This window comes from Hipposideros armiger, unplaced genomic scaffold, assembly GCF_001890085.2.
Source record: "Hipposideros armiger isolate ML-2016 unplaced genomic scaffold, ASM189008v1 scaffold_107, whole genome shotgun sequence".
NCBI lineage: Eukaryota > Metazoa > Chordata > Mammalia > Chiroptera > Hipposideridae > Hipposideros > Hipposideros armiger.
In genome coordinates, this window is record NW_017731457.1 from 3,390,671 (window position 1) to 3,415,683 (window position 25,013).

Consider the following 25,013-nt stretch of genomic DNA (forward strand, 5'->3'; position numbering starts at 1 on the left):
GATCTCTCAGATACTTTGTCGTTATACTTAAAATAGCCCTTTAAAAGCTGCTAGACACATGAAGGAAGCGACACACAGGCTCAGGAAGGAAACGCCGGCCCTGTCGACATCTCAGTGAGTGAGTCTGGACGGCCGGTGCTCACAGAAAGCAAGTGTGGCCTGGGGCCTGGAGAAGCCAGCCGCTCCCCCAGGCCAGGGCTCCGTGCACAGCTCTGGCTGCTTCCTGTGTCACACAACACAGAAACTGAGAGATCGATTCTTCACGAATTATCTAAGAATTCATTTTTCAGTGAGGTCTCCCTCCAACTCAAATGTTCCTTAACTAAACTTTCTCATGTCCAAAATTAAACAGCATCCCTGGCCTTAGAAAGTAGAGGGACTGAATCTGATGCCTGAAAGTAATTGGGTGATAAGAGTAAACAAAGATAATCAGGTATTTAGCTGAAAGACATTTTAGGGACTCCAGTGCTAAACAACCTGTTAAATTCATGGGGGGGGGGGGTGCAAAGGGACATTTTCCTTCTTTGATTCAAAAAACTTTCTCTAACTTCCTGGAGAATCTCCACCCATCCTCACTCACTCACTCACTGCCATATTGTCCTGTTTTCGCTCTTACCATCACCTGAAATTATCTTGTATGTCTTTTGTTTATTGGTCACTGCCTGCCTGCCCCTCTATGAGAACTGCAACCTTCTCTGTCAGGGCCTAATGTAGCTCAGCACCTCAGACCTCCCCTTGCCCATGGAAAGGGCTCAGAAGGGAGGAAAGAATACAGGAAGAAAAGTATTTATTGAGCACATACTGTATGCTCCATGAATTTGAATTCATTTCACCTATATAGTAGCTGGGACATTCATTATTGGTTCTGCTTATATACACAGACAGGATCCAAGACTCAGAATGCTTAGTGACCTTACTCAAGGTCACTCAGCCCGAACATCTATGTCACCACTTACTAGCTGTCCACTCCCCTCCAGACCTGGGCCGAGGCATTTCCCTCCCAGGAATCTCACCTACTCCTCACCATCATTCCCTGAAGTGGGCAGAATATATTTTTGCAGATAAAGGAACTGAGGTAAAGTTTCTGTCCCAATGCTACTGAGGTCACAGTGCTGCTGAGCCATGGAGCTAGGACTTACTAGTAGTCACTCAACCTGCCCAAGCCCTCGGGAATTCCTCTGCCCTACAGGCCTCCGTGTGCCCTTGAAGCACGCTGACGGGTCTTTCTGGAACACAGGGGAACAATGTGGCCACCAGCCACTGACTGACACTGGAGTGAATTAGGACTGAGTTATATTCATTACTCTATCACACTAGAGGCAGGTTTTCTCTCCTAGGGACCCAAAAGAAACAAAAAAGTAACCTCTTGGGTAGACAAATTGGCTTAAAGGGTTTAATTGGTAACAGTTAAAAGTTCACTTTTAATTTTTAAACTTTTTCTAGTTAAAGTCTTATTATAACTTAACGGTGGGTAATTCCAGAATGATTAAACATCCAGGTTGATTATTTGGGCTTTATAATTTTGCCAAACACTGGAGTGGCCTTTTGAAAGCTAAATAGGTACTTCTAAAATGAAAGTTCACAAGATACTGTTATGTGGGGATTTTTTTCAGGGTATAAGGGAAAACAACTGAATAATTTAAAAAAACACAAAACTCGGGCAGGGATTTGTGCAACCATCTCCACTGGCTAATTCTAGAACATTTTCATCAACCCCAGAAGAAACCCCATTAGCATTAGCAGTCACTCCCTATTTCCCACCTATGCCATGGCAACCACTCATCTACCTTCTGTTTCTATAGATTTGCCTATTCTGGACACTACATATAGACGCAATCATATAATATGTGGTCTTTTTTTGGCGGGCTTCTTTCACTTGGCATGATATTTTCGAAGTTCATTCATGTTGCAGCATGTGTCACGCTTCACTCCTTAATACAGCTGAGTAATATTCCATTGTACAGATAGGCTACTTTTTCTTCATCAATTCATCTGTTTGTTGATTGACATTTGGGTTGCTTCTACTTGTTGACTATTTTCAATAATGCTGCCATGAACATTCATATACAAGTTTTTGTGTAGACGTGTTTTCAGTTCTTTTGGATATACACCTAGGAGTGGAAATGCTAGGTCATAGAGTAACTCTTATGCGTAACTTTTTGAGGAACTGCCAAAGAAAGAAATTTCTGGAATTCTTCTTTTTTTTTTTAATTCTGTACACAAAATAAAATAAAATCTAAATATCAAATAGTTTTACTTATTATCTGTTTAAAAAATGAATCTTGCAGAGTTATATAATTACCATCTTAAAAAATTCTGTTTTGTAAAGAAAAGATTTCTAAATGCACGCTGGAAATATGACAGGACCTTCCATGCCACAGTCATCATCAAACATCCATGCTCCTCAACGTACATGGCTACACAGATGCACGATGGAGGCACAGCTCCTGTCTGCAGGTCCTTACCCTTCACAAGTCAGGAAAAGTAATTGTTCCAGAGCTGCAGATTCAGCAGAGGTGCTGAGGCTAGATTCCTGAACCTCCGATATGAGCATTAGTGGGATGGTGGTGGGGTGCTTGTATTCCTGGCTGGTATCCACTCTGCACCCCCAATCTTCCAAGCTTGTAGGCCTCCCATCACTGCCCTTCTTAAAGGGCCCGTGCCCCTAAGGGCATGTCTGGTCTGCCCTCCTCTTTAAAAAGTCAAAATTTGTCAAATCAGTGCTGTGGGTCTTCAACTAACCCCCTCAAATGTCCAATGAGATACAAGGACCATTATGCTGGTGTTTTTAGTCTTTTGTGTGCATTGCTTTTAAATTCTTATGAGGACAGAAGCAAAAACAAAAGCTGAGTAGTGAACTGGAGAGCCATACAGGCTTCTGTAGTCTGTCAATTTGTTTAAAACAAGAAAGTTGAGAGCTCAGTCACTGCTCCACACACTAATATGTCCCGTCATAGCTAAAACGTCTGACTGCTGTTTGAGAGTTTAGAAAGCACAGGGAGAGTTGCATGTGAACTCCTTTACCCTTCACTCCTTCACATGATGCAGCTGGAACAAGCATCCTCACCCTGGCTACCTGACTGGCCCGGGACCCCAGCAGAGCCCTGCAGGGTGAAGATGCCCCCCAGGCGGCTAACTGAGCCCCAGCCACACTGTCTCAAGGCAGCCTGTGCAGGACGTGTCCATTTGAGTCGCGACTTTATTTTTAAGTGACTCTCTTTTTCCAGGCTGAGTCACTCCCTGCCGTGTCTATATAAAGGCTGTAGAGGCAGTGACTAAATGCATTTGGGCCTGGGCCACAACTATATATTACTCCCCCCGTCCTCTCCCAGCCTGCTGACTCCTTTTTTCACAGGGAGTGAAAAAGGAGTCAAAAACTTTGCAGCGTCTTCTCATCCTTTGTCCTCTTCACCTCGGCAAAAAGGGAGTAGGTGACTTACGTGTGAAGGAGACAGTGTTGGGGCACATGAGTTCATCCTACTCAGAAATGGTCCATCCTGATCAGTACAATGGTGGCTTTCCTACAGAAGACACCCACCCCCACCCCCAACTTGCTGGAGTCCAGAAGGAATTTACAAATCTAGTTCATTGCAACGATGGCGCAGGATTTCTTTCCAAGTCATATCTCAAGGCGACTCCTGATTTTTTACAACAGTTTCCCAAGAACGTAAAACTCAGAAAAACACTCTAGCCTGAGACAGAAAGGGCAAATTAAGATTCTGGCACTCAGGAAATGAACACCAGTGAACAGGCAGTTATGTCAGCAGTAAAAAGAACATTCCCTGTCATGGAGTCGGCATGCCCATCCAGGAGGCAGGGCTGTGAGGCTGCAACTGGCATCAGGCCCAGGGCCACCTTCCCAGATGGGAACAGGAAATGAGGAAGGGGCGCTCAGTCCTGGTGCTGACCCCAGTAAGCCATGCCCCAAACGTCAGGGCTGGGGTGAGCTCTGCTGATGACGACAAAGGCAAGAGATGGTGACGTGGAAAGAAGCCACACGCATATGGGGCAGGACTGACGTAGAAAACACAGGAATGTGAGCGTGAGGCCAGGTATCATGGGGATTAACACTCCAGAGCAAGGCATGTTTAGGCAAAAATACATCAGGGGAAAAAATGACCAACAACGTTTTAAACCACACAGAAGAGATGTGGTCCCTTCCATAGGAAACATAAATGAACCTCGCAGAGGCAGACAAAGAGACGCCTAAGACACATTTCTGGGATAGAAGCTGGACACACTGAAAGGACAAAAACAAACCCTGAGGGTGGGTTTATGATAAAAATCACTGCATCTCGGGTCTGTGGTTCTCCTCTCAAGCCCCCAATAAAGGATGGTTGGTTCTTCCCTTACTGAAAAGAATTGGAGCAAAACAAAAAACAGCCCTGTGCTCCTTCTGGAAACAAGTCCAACAGCAAAGACCTTTCTTCTGCTAGTCGGGCATCACATTCAAAGAGCACAGGCTGGCGAGCTGAGACTAACCCCTGCAAACACCATGACCTCACCTCACGGCCTGCACCGCCCTAAGCTGCATCTGCAACTGCTCCAGGTGCTTGGACTGTCAGGAAGGCAGCAACAGCCCGGCAATTAGGAGCACTGAATGCCTGGGTTCACGTACCAGCTTGGCTGAGCAGCAGCTGTGAGAGCCTCAAGCCAACCTTTGGTCGGAGGAGCAAACTTAAAACTCAACAGAATGAAAAAGCAAGAGAAAAGCAATTCCTAGGCAGAATCACGAAACCCCAGCGGTGACCCTTTGTGGTTACCCTATGGGAGATAACTGTCTCCAGGAGTGAGAAGCTGGCCTGGGGCTGCTGGTAGGGGAAGGGAGCACTGGGCAGTGCCTGTATGCCTCCACGTCCCCGGTGATCCAATCTGCAGTAGGCTTTATCAATACAGATGACATTTGGGGCATCAAAGGTAATCCTAGCCCGCCTGTGCCTCAGATCTCTGATCAAAGCAACAGAGAAGCAGAAGGCAAGGGTTTGGCCTACATTGCACACAGTTCTAACACTACCAGGCCTCAAGAAAGCTACTGCTGCCTCCTCCCCTGCACACACTGCCGCCTGCCTGGCCTTGCCCTTCACCAGCCTTTCAGGCAGGAGGAAAGTGTGGCTCGCCCAGTGCAGAGGTGCCTGCACCTGCTGCCAGTCCCGGGGCCCTCATCACACTCAGGGTGGCCCAATTCACCCACCCATCCCCCACGCCCCAGGGCCCAGCCCACAGGCTGGGCACAGTGGCCTCTGTCCAGAGGTCAGGGCCTTGGTGCTCCTGTCTCATGCAGCCCCTGCCCACCCTTCTATCCCCACGACCCTGGGCACACAAGAAGGAAGATGAAGGAGTGCACACATAGGATGCTCCCGGAGTGGCATGCTGAGACTGCCAGTGTGCGCCAGAGATGTGCCTGAGCCAGGGGCCTGGATGAGTTCCAGAGTCCAGAACTGTATGCCAACGCCTGCGTTTCTCAGGGCAGAGGGTCTTTAACATTCACCATATTTCAAAGGCTAAGAACTTAGGTTCCAGAAGCAGCCCTGTGTAAGAGTGACTGAGTCATGTGTGGCTCGGGACCTCACCACCCTGAGTACGCGTGTGTTTCTGGAGAAAGGTCTGCATTCAGAAGCTTCCCGGTACACAATCCCAGCGCTTAACATGCCACAGCAGGAGGCTCTGCTTCATGGTAGAAAGGTAAGAAGCTTTTAAAGAACAGGAATAGGATTTTACCCCCAAGGCCAAACCATCTGACGCGTGGAAGGTGTTCAAAAGATATCTGTGAAATGATAAACTGTTATTACAAACCAGCTTTGGGAACACTTTAGGCTGAAACTACCTGTATTTGCTGTGTTGTTTGAAAGTTCCTTGGGCTAGCTCTGAGGAGCAGGAATTAGCGCATGTCACACGTTCCGCAGCACAGCTCCAAGTTAGTACTAATATCAAACACGTCGGGGACTCTAGGCCTCGGCAGAGCCCTCCACACACACAGCCATTCTGTGAGCTGAGCCCTGTTGTTGCACTTTTTACAGATGACAAAACTGAGACTTTGGGATGTTAAGTAATCTGCCCAATGGCAAGAACCAGTAAGTCACCCGCAGTAATAATGAGGGAAGTGATACAACCTAGAATTACCCCTAGTCTTTTACATTCAACTGCCAATTATTAATTCAATAGGGAATAAATGTTTAGTTACAACATTAAAATTAAAAAGTTATTCTTTGACTCATTTTTTTAATCAAAAATGCATAAAACCTTATTTGCAGAGTCATTGCAATCTCCTTCAAATTAACTACAATTTTGAGGTTGAAAAGACATAAGCCATAATATCAACTGACTAGGAATGTATTAACCTAATTACACAAAACTGAAACAAAAAAATTCATTCTAAGCAAAGATATTCAAGGCTCTGGCCACAGAGTCTGCCTCTCTGTGCTTCTGCGGCTGGTCCTGTGAGGGATGACCCAGCCTGCTGGACTCTGCTGGCCTTTCTGAGGTCCTCCCGCCAGAGCACACCTGTCCCTCCGGACTTGAGGTTTCCCAGTCGCCCTTGGCAGGGCCAGTCTTGGACAACATGTTAAGAGAAAGCTTTATTCACTTCTGCCTTCCCCTTGGTACCTAATCCTGCATATGAGACTTAACCAGATATTCAACAGACACTGGGGGGACATTTTCTTTTTTCCCAGAACAAAGGGATACCAGTGCATTCACTGAGAATCAGCGCACTTGGTGTGCCACCAGCAAGACCACCACTGGCCGTGGCTCTGCCCGGGTAACCCCCTGAAACAAGGGCCTAGGCTCTGCCTGGGTGACCCCTGGAACAAGGGCCTAGTCCTCACTTGACCAATCATGTGAGGGGTAAGGATCCTAGTCTGTGTCCACAGGAGGAGATGCCTTTCCCACCAGCAAGCCAAGATTTTTTACCCTGAGAACAAAGCTCTAAGTAACCTTCATTTTTACAAGTCCAATATCTAGACTGTTCCCTCTACAGTAGGTGGTAACCTATTTCCTCCTGTGTTTAATAATCTGTCTAGCTGTACAGTCAGAAGTGACTGATACCAGAGAGATGTTGGGCTTCTCTGGTCTGAAACTCCAAACAAAATAACAATCTAATATCCCCTCTGGATCCTAGGCCCTGCACCCACCAGAGCCCCCACATGTGCCAGCAGGCTGCTCCCCATGTACCCCCTCCCTCTGTGTACCCCAGAGGACCCCGGCTGTAGCTACCCACCCTCACCTCCACTCTGGCCTTAAGTGGCTTTAAATTTTCAAACAGAAGATTCTGGTTGGTGGTGTAAGTGAACCTGTCTTCTCTGCTGGGTCTCACCTCAGGGTTCCCACAGGGACCCCCACACAGATTTCCGGGATGGGCTTGGATAGGAAAATGCACGGGAAGAGCAGGGCAGGAGCCTGCAGGCTGCCTCACGCGTCCACACTTCCTAGAGATTCGTGCTGCAGCAAGACCCTCCCTACTGCAGTGGAAGCAACCCGAATGGGCACAGCCTTGACCAGCTGGCAGAGGCCAGGAGCAAGCAGGATGGCAACTTCCATCCCCTTCTCTACAGAAGACAATGTCTAAAAATATGCCCTGAAAAGAAATGCCCCAAATGGCATTTAACAATCAGGCTGCTTCCTCCCCTAGACTCTTTTATTTATTGGGATTAGGAGATAAAACGCAGTTTAAGGCTGGATTTCTTCAAGTAACTGGCATGGGAGTCAACACAAGCCGTGTGAGGTGGTCCCCAGCACCTGCAGAACAAGGCCTGTTTAGATGTCAATGGAGGGATGGGGCCCAGTTCAGTCCAACCAACATTTATCTGCCAAGCGCTGGGCCCCAGGAGGCCAGAGGGCACAAAGCCCTCCTCGGTAGGAACTGCCTTTAGCAGCAACAGGAATCTGGGGCTCCAGGGAACACCCAGGAATCCAGTTCCTGCTTTGTCCTCTTCACAGTACACGTCGTAGGACAGATTTTGTTTACTGACTGTTGTCTGTTGCTGCAGAAGGATGACCTTAACCTTCTTTTGTAGATTTTCTAAGGGTACCCCAGGACACACGGTCACCAAAGGAGGAACGGCAAGAGCACAGCATGGAGGATGACAGCTAGTTACCGGACAGTGCTGAGTGGCTCAAGAGACAGACGTGATGGGGAACGGCCAGGGGAAATGGAGTAAAGGACGAGAGTTCGGGAAACCCCTCCGCTAGGCCCTCCGGGGAGGTCTGCTCTGAAGCAGCCTGCGAGGAGGAAAGCAACAGAAGAGGGAGGCCTGTCCTTGGTTGCTTTCTTTGCTCCTGTCTTTACTTAGGACAAGATGGAACATGGAGAATAGAGCTTCCTCCCAAAGCCACACAGAGGGCGGCAATCCTCAGGCTCAAATTACTCTGATATGCATTTTCTGTCTGATAAAACAGGGCAGATCCACACATAGGGCAGGGTAGGGTGGGGTTGAGAGGGTAAGTAGTGGGTCTCAAATTTAAAACCTTTAGGTAGGTCTGCCTCTAGAGCCCTCTTTCTTTCCACAGTGCTATCATATTCTCTCCCAACATATTTATTCTGAAAAAAGAGGTTTAATTATTTGTTTCCCAAAATGATTCACAATAGCACTCCCTTAACAGCAGCCTCCATTGGAACACTTTAAAGGAGTCCACTTTTAAAAATTCAACTCACACATTATTTTGCAAAAATTCTATATATTGTAAATGAGGTATATTGTAAAAGTTAGAGGCATCCCTCCCAGAAAGTGGCTTTTCTTCCAGGCCCATTCCTTTTTCCTCCATGGAAGAATTGGAGGCCTGGGAGCCGGGGCTGAAGCCACAGTCCACCCACCCGAGTGCAGGAGGCTGGGAGGGCCCACAGCCCAAGAACCATCGTGAGTCAAGCTGGCAGAAGCTCTCTGCAAAGCAAGTCCCGCATCTGTGCAACTGTCCATAAAACTCTTTCTTTTTATTTCTTATGAAACCTTTGATAGGGACTGAGGGAACAAGGGACCTAGAAAGCAGGCTAGGAAAATGCCGCCCCAACCACTCCAAACACATACTTACAAGAAAAAAACAGAAGCACATAAGGAGCAAATTTCCAGTGCCCTTTAAAGCATATTTCAGGAAGCGGAGGCATTTAAAAGGCCCAAGCAGACTAAATGCCTGATTTACAAGAAATATCGGCATGTTGCAACCTCACATGAGTGCAGCCCTCACACCTGTGAAGGGGGCCCTCTGAGGTCCTTCTACCCGCCATGTCCTCGTACTCAGTGATCCTTCATGGACTCAGGGTAGCATGAGCATGGAGCATAGGAGCCAGAGGCCAGGATGGGCTCAAGGGTCTGACCTGGCCACATGCTCTTGCATACCCAGCTTATTCAGTATTTGCATCTGGAATGAACTAGTGCTTTAATCTGCTCAGACAACCTGCCAGTGCCCTCTTTCCCCAGCCTGTGTGGGGGCATGCAGTCTGCTGGCACGGGGCTGAGGACAGTCCAAAGAAAGCAGCAGACTGATAGAAATGAAATGTTTACAACACATTTTCTGACTATGTACCAAGAGACTGAGACCCCTTCAAAGGGACCTGAATGGAACGCTGCCTCACCTCTGGAGTGTTCTTCTTAAACTCTCGGCTCTGTTCGATGAGCCGCTTTCGAGACTGCTCGCTTTCATCTTGCCGATTCGCCAATACTGTTGCGGTGGCATCGAGTTCCCTCTGTCGAGAGAAACAAAAATAGAAGACAAGATTGTAATTGCACTTTGTACCGGAGATCACATCTGCATCTGACCCGAACACGGGGGAGAGTCCCGTGCTCCAGGGGCTACCAACTCAGGGGCAGAGCGGGTGCTGGGGGCTGCCAACAGGGAAACGGACACAACCACGCAGTTCCCGTCCAGCCCCATGCGCTAGTTTGAGAAAATGGGACTTGCTCAGCTTTGATGTGTGTATCGACGCCACCTCACGAATGACTTTCTGTAACAACATGCAGATACATTTTTCTTTGCTAAAACCAGAGTCAGGCCAATGCCCAAATGCCATCGCTCCCTGGAGTTGCTCACTTCTGTTCTGACAAGTGTCTCTTCTTTTCCCTGCGTTCCATCCTGCTTCACTTTGCCCTTCTCATCCGGGCGCTCTGTTTGGCTGTCCTTCAACAGTGCGGGCTTGGAATCTTTTGTGATGATACTTCATTTGCATTCATTTAACAAATATTTATCGTGGGGCTTACTACAGGCTGGACATCATGTCCAGGACTGTTAAACTTAACCTGTTACTTTTTTTTTTTTTTTAAGATTTTTATTGGGGAATTGGGGGGATGGGAACAGTGCTGGGGAATGGGGGAAGGGGAACAGACAAGGTGCTGTTGTTTTGTTCTTCAGTCTAGTTGTGGAGGACGTTGCTTCACTGGCCCAAGCTGGCACCACCATTGCGCTCTTCCCGGGTGAGGCAGATCAGTCGCCGGCTTCTGGACGGCCGCTCACTGCAGCTGCTAGCCGCTCACGCTGGCTGCTGGCTACACACGGTAGCCCGTGGCAACCCACTGCCACAGGGGCTGCAGCCTACGCCGTCAAGCCCAGCTCCAGGTTGAGCTGTTGTTCAGCATCTTAGCTGTGGAGGGCAGTGTCACTGGCCCTCACATGTGGGATCCGAACCAGGGCCCTCTGGCATCCCAAGCCAGTTCTTAACCATCACGCCACTCGGCCAGCCCCCCTGTTACTTGTTTTTAAGAGGGACCTTCAACAGGCAAATTCCAAGAACAGTGATTTCCAATATCTTGTAAACTTCAGAAATGAGGTACCTGGAAACAGCAGTTATCCTCAAACTGTATTACTTGCACTGGAATTCTGAGACCCACCAGGAGTGGGTCCCCTGTAAGAGGACCTATCAGGGGCTAAGGGATCTGGCCTCTGCTATACACGACAGACGCTCAAAGCATCAGAGGACCTGGGTCCTGGTCTTGGAAATTCTGGGAGGAGCTGCCAAGAGGATCTTTTTCAAACAAGCCTCCAGCAGATGGGCCCAGAATGGCATCCCAGGCTGGCAGCAGGAACCAAGGACTCGTTCCCAGAGCCAGGGACAGGCCCATTCTCTTGCTGAGTAGCTTCAGTTACTAAAGACACACACTAGCACCTTCTGTCTAGGATTAAAGCACCTGCCCCGAGGCGCTCCTCAGTGGTTTGGACTATCTCCCCAGAGGCGCAGAAGAACAAGGACCCAATCAAAGGCTGAAAGGCGAGGGAAAATCAAAATGAAAATTCATCCAAAGACAATGCAATGAAGGAAGCAAGTGAGAGTTTCTCCACCCACCCTCCACCCACCTCATGAAGTTCCACCTGCTTTCCTTTTTGGTGGAAATACCGCAGTAGTCTGTGAGCCCTGCTGGTGAACATTCATTCGTACCACTATGGGGTGGGCCGCTGCCAGACAAGATGACAGAGTGCTGGAACAACATCCAGTGTGCTGTCAGCTTGGAAATCGCAGACAGTTTGGGGAGGGGGAGTGCGCTACCACCACACCAAACTCTCCCCTTGAGTGTTTCTGGCATTACAGCAAATCTTGGGCAAACAAGTCCAAAAGAATAACGTGGGCTAGAATTCAAGAACAGATGTCAAAGCTACTGCAGAAAAGAGGGAAACACTGCACATTTTGATAGACCACATTTGAAACACATCCCAGTCAAGTGAAGGCAGGAAAAAAAGAGCAACCAAAACCAATGTGGCAGCGTGGGGATGGAGATAGAGAAGAGAGAGCAGTCGCAGATAAGCAGAAGGCTTTTCAAAAATATAAACAATCTGGTAAGGAGGAGGACTTACACATCTATATTTAAGCAGCAGCAGCAGAAATTATAGAAGGAGGCTTCAAGAAGGGGAAAAGAAGCCAGCATTGAAATATGACCCAAAAAAAAAAAAAAAGTAAAGTTGATGTTTCGTTCCAATCACATGTGGATGCAGAAGACTTTGAGAAAAACAAAGAGCACTGACTGCTTTCAACAAGGACCCTACTTCCAGGGCAGGCGGACAGGAGGTGGGGTGGGGGATGGGGAAGGTTGCAGTCAGCAGTGTCTGGTGATTTCTGTCACCAGGTGCGGGTTGCTGGGGGCACTAGTAGGAAGAGCTCAGGAATTGGGGGTGGGGGGAGCACTGCAGAAAATGTCGAAGAGCACATGGTCTGAGGGACCCTCTGATCCCTCAAGTTCCCCACCAAGCCCCCTAAGAAGACTCTTCAGAGAATACAACTGAGGGCTGAGGCCGGGACAGGTCAGATGGCTTGAAGGAAGGCAAAGCCAACTTCATCACAGGCAGCAGGGCCAGCACGCCTGAGGGAACTTGCTGCTGTCAGCCGACGACCCTCCAGGGACCTGCCACACTCCCTTCCCCACGCATGCAGACATATGCAGGCCCACATGAGAAAGCAATGGGGGTCTCCAAATCTAATACTGTAATCCTACCCACCACCACGGAAAGAGATTGACACAGCGAGGAGAGACTGAGCGTGCACAGATCTGGGGGGCAGCTGCCACTACCCCAGGTTTGGATGGTCAGATTTCAGCCTCACAATCTTTGACCGAGTCCCTTGCTTGGAAAACACCACTGAATCCTTCTAAAGGGCACCAAGACTTTCTCGGGCTGTGGGGACAATGCAAAGGGAGGAGACAGCTATTAAACATAAGCCAAATACTGTTTTATTATCTACCCAGCCTGCCTACACTCCAAGTGTCAAATATAATGACACATTAACAAGGGGAGGCTGTGGTGGGGACCTAAAGTACAGAACCCTCAGCCTCTGAGTCACTGGTCACATGTAAAAAGGAACGTGGAGAGTCCCCACAGCTCAGCATTAAAAACTCATGAAGGGAGGAAAAAACAAACAAACATGAGGCCAACATAAATGTCCAGCAATAGCATACTGGCATATCTACTCAAGGATTATTCTGCAATGGTTAAAAAATATACAGTGCTACATGCACTATAAGAGATAGAATGATCTTCAAGATATATTTAAGCAAAAAAAGCAAAGTGCAAAACAATGCTAGCACTGTTTAAGATGGTCTCCACACATACACTGGCATAAGCTCCGATTATCTCTAGAAAGATACCAAAGACCCTTGTAACTTTAGTGCTTGGCTGTGAGGAGGCACCGGAGTGGGGACCTGCTCTTCAGTACACATCTTTTGGCTATTTTGCCATGTGCACATATTACCTAATTGGAAAAACTGCAATATACGTTAATTTTTTAAATCCTGCCAATGTGAAAAAGTACACACACATAGAATAATGGAAATGTATTCGACATAAGGCACCCCATGTATGAATGTTCATGGGCTGCATGTCCACCTGCCCAGGGCAGAGGCCTAGAATAGATGATGACCTCTTGACTTAACTCTGGTGATGCAAAAAATGGGGCAAGTGCACCCTTTGTCAAAACAACAGCTGTTTCTTGCCCAACACGCTGTGCCGTGGCCAGTCTTAGAGCTTATGAACAAGGAGGAGGGGGCCAGTCCCAGGAAACACCACTCAGTCAAGCCTGACTTTCCTGGGGAAGGGCAGAGGAGAGCGCCCCCTCCGAACTATTAAGACCTCTTCTGCTGGAAAAGAGGAGGGGCTGGGAGCAAACCATCGGGCTCTGAACACAGAGGCACTTCCACCTAGGCCGGAAGAGCTGGGGAAAATACTTAGTCTTCAAGGATGGCACCTGGATACAGAAACTGTAAGTTTTCTTTTCAAAGTGACCATGGGATGACTGAAGTCGTGACGAGGTCCAGGAAAAGGCCTCTCTCTCCGGCTGTGGAACCAAAGGCTCTGAGCACACAGGGACACCTCACTCTGTGAAATGGGTACGGCCGAAGAGCTGTGGGTGGCTGCCAGTCTATCTTCCTTGTAGATGATAACTTTTTCTCCATTTCTGACAGGTCCTCAAATCTCCTAACATTTTAAGTTTCTCTCTGCATAAACCCAGCCTCTCAGCCAAGCATTAAAGATTTATTAAACACAAAAAATAAATAGCAACCACATAGCTGCCTATTTAAAAGAAACTGTGGGGGACAATCTTTCCCAAATAAAACAAGTCTTTTAATAATGTCAATGACCCGTTTGGAATCGCTTGCCTTTAAAGTGGGTATGTCAGCCGTTTGTTTTTTTTAAGCTGGGGGGTGGGGTGGGGGTACATGCAATGCCACTTTTCTTCCTAGGCCCCATGCCAGGCGTGCGGAGGCCCCGTCCCCAGCACCCCCAGCACCCCGGGCTGACTGCATCAACAGTGCAAGTAGAGTATCGTCAGCGATTGTCACTATCTTTAATCCAAAGGGTTCGTTCATCGGGTGTTTCCTTTAGAGCCTCTCTGTTAAACTAATCAAACAGCAAGTCCTACATGAGAATTTAAAATGGCTTTGTGTGAAAATGAAGAATACCTGCTGTACCTGGTAGTCCTCAGGGCATTTTGTTTCATTTCTAGCAACAGAATCATCTGGACAAATGGAAGCTACTCTGGCTAGAAAGGGGTGAAGGGCCCACAACTACCCACCAGCCTCCTTCTGTCGCCCCCTCCCCACCCCGCCCCCAAACATCTCAAGACCCTCAGACAGTGGCCTCAGAAAGCCCTGGCTTGGAATCTAGGCTCCAACTCTGCTGTAACCTATGTGGTTTTGATCAAATAACATCCCTTCTCTGGAAATAATTAAGATAATGCATATCGAGTTGCTCCATCAAGGTGAATTGTTCTGTTCTTATCAGAGCTATGCACTTGACCTCAGGCCTCAATTCATCCTGCCGCCAGTATCTTTCACTAGGCCAGGGGCTCTAGGCATGCACAGCTGAGTCGGAAGCTGACCCTGAACTGACCTCTAGGTCCCCACAGTCCAGAGGAAACTAGGCAGGCATGGGAGAGCCACAAGGCAGAAGGGACCAGGCTAGTGGTGCGAAATAGAAGCAAAAGGTAGAAAAGGGAGAGCACAGGACCAGCAAGAAACGTCCCTGAGTTTCTGCGGAAGATGTCCATCCTGGCTGGCACCTGTGGGCAAAACAGACTCAGTCCCTTCTCCCTCTTATTCACCCGGGCTCACCGAGTACCTGGCACAGCCTGTAGGTAGGTGCTGTCAGAGACCCAGAATGGGCACTCAGAAGAACCAGAAGTCTGCGCAGGTACCCCCAGAGTGTGGGTGGGGGGCCCATGACAAGAAAGTGCCACATGGTAAGCAGAGGCCAGCAGAGGCCAGCCTGGCTTAGGAAAGGAAGTGGTGATACGGGGCTGCTGAGAGGCAGACGAGGGCCAATGCAGAAATAACTATTCAATTAGAAATGTTGGAGCCACTCCCCAGACATGAACCCAGTAACCAGGACAGCCACTGTGCGTGCACAGATCTACATGTACATGTAATGCGCTTACATACGAGAGTCCTCTGGAAAGCTCCACAAGTAAAAGATGCTGCTGCCATGCCTTATCCTCGGGAGGAAGATGAACAGATAGGAGCACCAGGGGGCTGGGAAGTCCTTTCGCCATCTACCCTTAGAACTTTCTGAATTTTGAGCACATCATTGTAATGACTACTCCCCAAAATTAAACATGTATATTCTAAAATCTCATTTTTTTCCCTATAATGAGACGATGTAGGCTCTGAAGGACTGATAAGGACCTATGTCAGCCTCATTCCCAGAAAGGTACTCTTACGTGGTCCTACAGGGAGTGCATTTTGTTCTGTTCAGGGGTGTGTGGACTGACAATGGTCTCTACTTAAAGGAGAACTGTGCAGAATCCCCCAAGTAAATGTTAATATTTTCACTTACTACGTAAGTTTAAGTAGAAAACCACGTCTGACTCTGTATTTCCCAAGTGTTGGTCTCCCCCCCCCACCTCCCAGATACTTAATCCTTACCACTTTTCCACTCACAGTCTCTGATTCACCACCAGGTAATAAAATAATCTGAATTATGGCTACAGTCTTCTGTCATGTGATGTCAGTCACATGGGCCATCAGTGAGCATTTCCACGCAGGAAGCCAGAGTTTCCACAGAATTAGACAGACCTCCAACAGGGACCCTAGTGGGTGAGTGGCAAAGATGGAACAGATGGAGCAGAAGGAGAGGCCGCCCCACCCCGCCTTGAACCCAGAGCTCCCACCTCCATGCATGCAGCCCAGGAGAATCTCAACAGAAGGCAAGGAGGGCAAAGCAAATGGAATGGAGAAAAACAGCACTGACTAAAGGCAGAGAGGCAGGAGGTATTGGACGATGTACAGAGAGCTGCAAGGAATTCAGTTTGATGCAAGATCAAGGCGCCCTTCATTCCCTCATGGGCATTAATTACCACATAACGATAAAGGTGACCGAAGACACACACGCTTCCTGCAGGAATGGGGACATGCCATGCCACAGCCCAAATCTGAGCTTGTCATTCCTGCTCAGAAGCTGTCAGTGGCTTTCCAGGGGCCTTGGGATGAGACCACCGAGGGCCAACCAGGCCCCCACACTGGCAGGCTGCTCTTCCTGTAGTGTCTTCAGAGGGCTGGGTCCACTCCTTTCCCTCGGACCGTCAGCACAGGCTGTTCCCTCTGCTTGGAAGCCTTTCCTTTCTCTCTTCCATGAAGCTGTCAGGTTTCAAATATCACTTCCCCTACCCGCTCACCCACTTCCAACCCACCCGGAAGAGGCTGTAAGGTGTGTTTCCCGCTCCCTGAAAGGCCTGCCAGCGATCCTAGTTTGCAGATCCTAGTTTGCAATTCTGTATGTGTGTGAGCGTGCATGGTTAACGTCCCTCTCCAGCCTGCGTTTTGCTCACTATGGGATTCTCAGCACTTCACTTGTTCCTGGGGCACACAACAGGTGGTAGTCAGAATTTAATAAGAAAGAATAAGCTAAAAAGAGAAAAAAGGGGGGGGGGGAGGCAAAGTAAACTAAATGCTGTTACAGAAGCCCAGAAAAAAAAAAATGCTAAAGGGCTCAAAGGAGGAAGGATTACTTTTCCTTGGGAAAAAATTAGAAACAACTTCATGAAAATAATGGCACCTTGAAGAAGAGCCTGCCAGCCAGCAGAGATGTGCTCTGGGTAGAGGGACCAATATAAGGAGAGAGGAGACTGGCAAGGATTCCAGTAGGAAGGAGAGATGGTTGCAAGAAAAAGGCCGGCCTAAGCACGGAGGCCTTGAATGGCACAGAACAGTCTAGAACAATTCAGGAGGCTGTGGGGACTGAGGGGGAGGAAGGGGAAAGGCTGCCAGAGCCAGCTCTTGAAGGCAAGAATGGCTGAGGAGGGCAGGTGAGCCTGCAGGAGACCCACCCCCTCTTCTCACTCACCCTCTAAGGGTCCTAGGTCAGTCCTAGAATGGTACCATTTTTATAAGAATTAGGATTATAGTGCTAAGAGGGGCTCCTCCTTGTTGGAGCAACCTGGGCAAGCTCTCCTAGAGGCCTAGGAAGTAACTTTCATCACAGCCCACCGTGAGAATGGGGAAAGGAGAAACAGGGACAGGAAAAGTCCATTCCAACAGCACCTTTAGGAAAACAGGGAGCAGCAAAGCAGACATGGGTTTGCTGTTGAGGCTCTTCCCATGAGAGGGCCACGTCTGTTTCCTGTCTGTGCCCCTAGCGGGAGACCCCAGGAGAGAGTACTCAGGGAAGGAGTGCTTTTCCCAAGGTAGAGAAAGTGGGGTTCTGGGGTGCCCAGCATGGAGCCCAACACATAGCAAGAACCCAGTAAATGCTGGCTGAACTGGGTGGACAAGTGAGCTCTCTGGGTTAATCACTCCCCGGGGTTCTCTGACTTAGGGAACAAAAAGTAGGGTGTGTGAAAAGCACGCAACTGCCTACAGTTCAAGTTTCTAGTTATCCCGGGCTTAACCAGCAACGCCGTGTATTTCAGCCCTTGCTGAAATCTGTACAGCACAGCCAGTCATCTCCCATCTTGGAGATTAGAGTCAAATTATAGGAAGACAACCTCCTGGCTAGGTCTCACAGACTGCATGGCTGTGCTTCCAGCGGGAGGGTGGGTCCTGTTCCCCAGTACCCCAGAGAAAGGAGACAGAATGTTCGGGACCAGGAATGGGGCGTGGGGTCTGCAGGGCGATGTGGAGGGAGACCAATGTGCATATGGATGCTCACCGCCTGTCAGCTCTGTGACCAGCCCAGCAACCTAACCTACAACGGGGACACTAATACATGCCACGCAGACCTGGTATGAGGATTAAATAAGATAAAATGCTGGTACCATGAATAATAATGTTAGTTTCGTTTTTCCTCTCACAACTCAACCTGACCCCAACTCGAATAAAGATTATCTTCTCATACTCCTTTAACTCTTAAAATGGCGTGATATGTCTAGTATGTACTCAGTACTTCTTAATTCTGGGAGATGACTTGAAATTAATACCCAATGTAGCAAATTCAAGTGAAACAATTTACTCCAGCACACACTTGCTACCTCAGGCCTTTCTGTCTGAAGGCCACACCACTGTGGGCAGTGCAGGCAGGAAGGGACAGAGGTAGGGGCAGCTTTCTCAGCATATATTTATAAATATACCTTTGATTTTGGATCAAGTGAAGGCATTACCTACTCAGAAAACAAAAATTGAATAAAAATTAAACAACTAGCCTCACAAAAGCTCTGAGTACAAAGTTTTCACACAAGCCTTTTCATGAATTCCTCAGGGTGGAGAAATTTCAATAGAGAACCAAGATTGTTTGTTGTTTTTCACCCCATCGAAAATCCACTATGCAAAGACAAAAACGCCAGATGTATCCAACAAGCATTGCACTCCATATAGTACTTGCCAGACTCTCATTTAAACAGGGAGACGTGAGAGACGCGTCTCGGTGATGCATAATGGAGTATGGGCGGGTAGAGACCCGTGTCACTGACAGTGGGCGCACAAGGCCCAGGGCTGTGGCAGGGAGAGGGGTGTCTTTTAACTCTAACAAAAATGATTCTGCTTTACATATTAATTGAACCATATGAAACCGTTGCTATCTGACCAGTTCTGAGCTACAGAAATGTGTTTCGTAAGTAGCATTCTTTACTGCTCTCTTTGACTGTATCGCAAAACCAAATTCTGCCTGTCGGCTGCAGCCTTTCAGACATGCACCGCTCCAAATGGCAGGAGTGCCTCACCCCTCTGACCTTGTACTTCTTGGAGCCCAAAGGACATTTCCTTCCCTCAAGAGCCCCGCACCATGCCATCAGGGTTGGTCCTTACTGTCTGGCTGTCTCATTTGCCTGGGCTAGTGCTTTCTTCCCTGATTATCTTGTTCTTAGAATGAGGTGGGGGTCCCCAGGCTGGGTCCCTTGTCTTCTGTCTCCACTGTGTTCCCCCAGGCCATAGCCTCCACCTTCCCCTGTAGGACCCACACTGGGGACCAAGGAGGGGCTGCTGAGGTCTTACCTGTTGGCATTCCCTGTCCCATGGGCCTCAGGATGAACTTGGGAGAGAAGCAGCCACAGATTTCCTAGTCCCATGTCACAGATGAGGAAACCACACCTGGACACGTGTGTGCTTTACCTGCTAACAAGTGCCCAGGGAATAGGTCCCCCAACTCCATGGCTTTTATCATTCTTTTTATACTTAGTATACATTATGAGATGAGTTTTGAAACCAAATGGGAACTTGTTAAAATTTCTCAATGTCCATGAAGGTTGATGTGGGGAGTCTGTGGCTAAAATATTCATCCCCCTGCCTAGCTCAAGGGGACTGCCCCACTGCTCTGGCTGCAGGACAGGAGACAGATGCCAGAGGGAACAGATAATACCTAAACCCCACAGCTGCATGCAGACAGACAAAGAGAGAGACTCAGGAGGTCTTTAGTGGGCTGGCCTGTCAACCAATTAACTGGAATCAGAGACTAATTAAATGAATGAGGGGAATAAATGGGAACTGCATTAACCAAAATGGTAGCCACCAGCCACATGTGGCTATAGAAATTTAAATTAAAAATTCAGTTTCTCTGTTGCAATAGCCACATTTCAAGGGCTAGTGACAACTGTATTTGATGGAGCAGATATAGACCATTCTGGACAGGGCTGGTCTAGAAGGACTGTCCAGGTACTGAGGGTGACATTACCAACTGCTACAAACACTGCTGCCCCATTTCACACACTAAGGAAGCTGATGATTAGCTGGCTGGCTCTGCTCAGGTCACACCACGAAGTGGTGGAGCCGAGATGCTGATCCAGACCTGGACACTGGCTCCAAGGAAGCCGAGGCTCTGAGCAGTAAACCACGCCAACACCTCTTTCCCGCACTCCCGCTGAACGCACTTGACTTTCCCCAGGAAACGGGAGGCAAAAAATGAGGCAGGGGCAGGAAAAATGTGTTTCAGTGACATAAATAATTATGCCGCTGCCAAAAGGAATAACTCTGATCTCATCTACACTAAATGTTTTTCCTCCTAAAGTATTTGTTGCAGAAATAAGCCTTTAATTTGAATACTTTTGGAGCCAAAATTTCTGTCTGTTGAAAATATTTATTTCTATTGTTTGGCAGGAATCAATTTGTTAGGGCACCAGCCACGCTGGCAAAGGTTCCCTTCCACTTCTCTGGGAAAGCGCTTGGCGGCAAAACCTCCCGCCGCCCTGCAACTCTCTGTTTGGGCTGTCCCGGCCACCAACATCTGCCAGTGCAGACGCAACTGCAATCAGGCCAAGCAGCCCTGCGCAGGGACAGAGGCGCCTGGGAGCTATTAGAAACCTAGAGCTGGGCCTGGTGGGCAATCAGCCGAACACCATTTTCAGGATCAGAGAAGGTTTTATTTCATTATTTGGCAAGCGGTAGAAAATGTGCGACGTAGTAGCTGGTGATTTTTCATCCAGCCCTGTCTCCTCTGGCATGAGTGACGTCTAGGGAGCATGCGGCAGCAGAATTCCCAGGAGACCCTGCTCCATCCTCGCTACAGGAATTTGGACAAGCCACCAAGCCACTCTGAGCCTTGATTTTCTCATCTATAAAATATATCACCTGCCCAGGCTCACAGGGCTGTTGGAAAACAGCATGACATAAAGAATGAGAAAAACTCCTGTTAAGTTAAAGAGTTCCATAGAAGTGGTAGTCCTTCTTATCTTTTGCCAGAATGAGGTATCCTCCAACTTCCTCACTTAGCTCCCTTTTTGTATTCTCCAAGGGTGGGGGGCGCTTAAGAGACAGATCATGCAAGTTAAAAGCTATCACAGTTATAGGTGAAGTGCTAATAACTTCATTTTGAAACTGTCAGGTTTGGTTTTTTTTAAGTCACAGCTGTGGCTTGCACTAGCACTCTACCTGTGGCTGCATTCCTTCTCACATTTTAATTAGCAAATGAAAACTCCAAAAAGCTCTCAAAATGTTGTTGCCTGGAATTTATAAAAAATCACAAGATGCCAAGTGGCTGCTGGGGAAAAACCAAACCAGTAACGGCCATTCGTCAACAACTGAACAGGTTCCTTTGAACAGCTCATGTCAGGCCAAAAGGTGCCACCCCTAAACCAGCTTTGACTTTATTTTTACAGTTAATTTTCAAGATTTTCAGTGCCGTGTTCAGCGGGCACGGTTTACAACATCCTGCCATTGACTGAGAGCTGCTGCCAGCCAGATGGCCCAGCAGAATGACACTCGTATGGCAGGGAATGTGAATGTCGCGTGTGATTTCTTCACTCTCTCCTGGCACTGGCGCTGCTGGCCACTATCAGGAAACCTGGATGCTGGGTGCCAATAGGTGACACTACATGAGGGCTCCTCGTGCCAAGAGCAGAAATGTGATTTTAAAGGAACTGTTTAAATCCTCAAAAGAGTTTCACTGCTAGCTATGTCAGATAGGAGGGCCACTCAGTGAGGAAAAGGAGGTGTTCCATGAGCTTCCCTGGAAGTGCTGCTGCAGTCTCCCCATCTACGCACTAGACTGTCCACTCTAGTTGCCAGCTGCACTCCATCCTATCAGGGAGCACCCTAAAAGATAGTGGGAGGGGTCTTTTAACTCAGACTTCATAAAGCCAGCTGAAGAGCTATTACTATCTAAGGCTCACACTAAAGGATGAGGACAAACGATAAGCACAATTACAACAAACTACTACTAAACATATATAAAATGTGATTCTGATATGCATTTGCATCCTGCGCCCTCAGCCAGTGCAGCTCCCAACACCCACCAAGCACTGTCCAGTGTGGATGGCCCCCCTTCATCCCGGGTCTTGACTCCATGGTCTCCTCAGGGCCCCATGGGGGCAGCAGTGGAAGGTGGACTAGTTCTTGAGGAAACGAATGCCAATCACAAAGCATTCCCAGTCTCTCTGCTCCAAGTTCAGGTTCTCATCGCCTGTTTTCCCCTAACTCTAGTTGTTATTTCTTAATTACACAGACATCAAGGAGATTTTTCTGCATCAAACCCAGCAAAATGATGCCACTTGATTTGGCCCAGGAATGCCATTTCTCTATACCCTCTGTTCTTGGTTCTCTATCTTTGTGTCTCTTGTGACTTCTTGAGGAGCGTTGGGGGGGGGGGGGTGGATTCTGATGTGGTTTCAGGGCAAAAGGCAGTTTCTAGGAGCAGCTCCTACAAAGGGCCATCTCCCACTCCACCCCATCGCCGTCTCAGCAATACCAGCCAGCGCCTGGACCCCGGGGGGACACTGCCCATGCAGCAACAGGAAGCAACTCTGGCAGAGCGGCTTGAGCTACACTCCCCAGCTATTTCTCTGCCTGTGTCATCCCATTACAGGAAGGAAGCCACCGGCAGTGACATCCAAGCAGCAGCCACTGTCTTCTATGCCAGCGAACATTTGATTCTGCCAAGCTAATGTAAATCAAAAGGAACCCTTGTCATGGATCTGAAATGACAATCGAGGATCTCCAGTCCTCAAAAACCAAACTATCAATTATGTTCAGTATACTTCAGTTACTAATTCTGGAGAGCACACTAATAGAGTTATTTCATCAAGGTTTTCCACAAGAGCTGAGGCAGAAGAGGATTTCCTAGTTTACTCCTAGCTATACTGCCATCCCTAAGTGTCTGCTTAATGGGTTTCACTGGATTTCGATACACCTGTATCATACTCAAGCAGCTGCACATAGCTGGGCAGAGCAAAAGCTCTGAACGCGTGGTTGCAGTGGGAACACCTGAATTGCGGAGGTCCAGTGGGATCATGGGGAACCCACCTGCATCCCAAAGACTCTCAGAAGAAATGGTTTGACTGGTTTAAGTTTGTCACCTGTATGAAACCAGGACCAAAGTAAACCCAATGTTTCACTCCCAGGGGACAGCTATCAGCTCAAATGCTCCAGGAAACTGCTCTTCTCCCACCCGGCACCTTGGTCAACTTACTATCCCCTCATCAGAGGCATCCTGAGATCCTCATGGGCTCATTGTGGGGGACGGGGCAAGGCAGGGCGTAAAAGGGTCAACAAAGTGCACTAGTGATCAAACAGCTTACAACTTGGTAAAATGACTGGATGGCTGAAAGGCAGGATGCTACAGGAGCTATACCAAGACTGGGAGTCAAAAGAGAGAGAACTTTCTGTTGGGAGGGTCAGGGAAGACGTCCTAGGAACAGTAGCAAGGATGGCCTTAGAGGATTGGTGAACTTTCATGTGGGGGGAAGAAGGGGAAACAGGGAGGGTTCCAGGAGGCACAGAATGAGCAGAGGTAATACAAACAGCTGCAGCTACAGTTTGACTCCTGCTTCACATCTTTTGTTGTGTTTAATCACCACATTGATGCTAACTGTGGTCATTCCGCTCGCTCCACCAATGAGTGAGAACACTGGGGTTCAGAGGTAAAGGAAACCTGACCAAGATCACACATTTACGAAGTGAGATTTAGAAGGCAGTATGTTCTGACCCTAAATCTGCTCCCTCCGCTACAGAAGAGCGCTCTCAAAAGTGCTACAGGTTTGGGGTTGACGTGGGGACAGGGGGCTCCAGAGGCACAGGGAGGAGAGCTCCAGGCTTCCTTCCTTTTCTAAGATTCTGTGCTGATGTCTTAGCTGAGGAGTGGGGGACGCCGGCCTTCACATCCTCCAGCTTTTCTTTTCTGTAGTTGCCTCTCTCCTTCCTCCCCACCAGGCATAGGGACAGTTCCCTCCAGTTGCTGGTGCCAGGTCTGCTTTGAAAAAGGGCAAGGCCGTGGGGCTCTCCAGTACCAAGCTTATTTGTTATTTGTTCGGTCACTAAGAAAGGCAGAGGTAGATCTAGGAACAGACTTGAGGCGCCAAATCAGAGCCTTGAATGTGCACTTGACTCCATGTGTCGAGTCAAAGTGTTGCTGACTCTCTAGGCTACTGCCGATCACTGCAGATCTTTAGAGAGATCATTCCGGCAGCGACAGGAAGAATGAATTAGAGGGAAGAGAGGCAAAGAGTAGGCCACGCAATTCAGAATTTCAGCCAAGAAGCCATGGGATGAGGGGCTGGGTCACCAAAGGCCAGGGAGGTCCAGCCCTAACACCTGATGAGAGGGTAGCCACCCAGTAAAATCTGCAATGAGGTCAAGAATACAGAAAGAAACAAGAATTGTCTCTGAAAGAATCCTAAATCCGCTCCATTGAATAAATACAGGAAGCAGCCGCAAGAAGAGAAAATAGGATATACTAAAATGGAATTATGAGCCTGGCACTGAAAAGCGGTGGAGACTTTCTCCATCCCAGCTGTTGCCAGCTTTTGCTTGCGTCCCCCAAGCTTTAAATGCTCGCAGGGGTCCCACAGCCAATCAGCATCAGACCTGTCAAATCTGACTGCTGGGATAAAAGTGGAAAGGGCGAGTGGCAGCCGTAACATGGAATTTCCTTGTTTTTATTAGTTTAAGGCTCTTAAAGAGTAACTTTTACATTGGGGAAAACTTTTCAAATATGTACTACTTGAAACTTAGATCCAGTTACCTCTCACATGTTTTCAATCATTCTGCTTGCCAATTTTAGTAGTTATCAAAAGACATTTGTGGTTGAAAGTGGGGGAATGGGTTTTCCCCTCCCAGTACATCTGCCCTTCCTGCGGTGACCTCACCCTGCTGGATCCTTAACCCGGCCAGCTGCCGAGGCCTGACGGGGCAGAGCGGGGTGTGCTACTGGACCTCACAGCTGGATGGAAGCAGGACGGTTTCTTTCACAGCACT

The 25,013-nt window shown here is 48.4% G+C and overlaps 1 protein-coding gene across 8 annotated transcripts in view; it reads right to left on the minus strand.

Moving 5' to 3' along the window:
* Positions 1 to 25,013, minus strand: part of CUX1 (cut like homeobox 1) — a 376,257-nt gene that overhangs the window by 280,282 nt on the left and 70,962 nt on the right. For all 8 annotated transcript variants that reach the window (XM_019646871.1, XM_019646870.1, XM_019646872.1 and 5 more), the window contains exon 2: positions 9,566 to 9,676. In XM_019646871.1, coding sequence (XP_019502416.1) covers positions 9,566 to 9,676 — 111 coding nt within the window. The remainder of the gene's footprint in view (positions 1 to 9,565; positions 9,677 to 25,013) is intronic.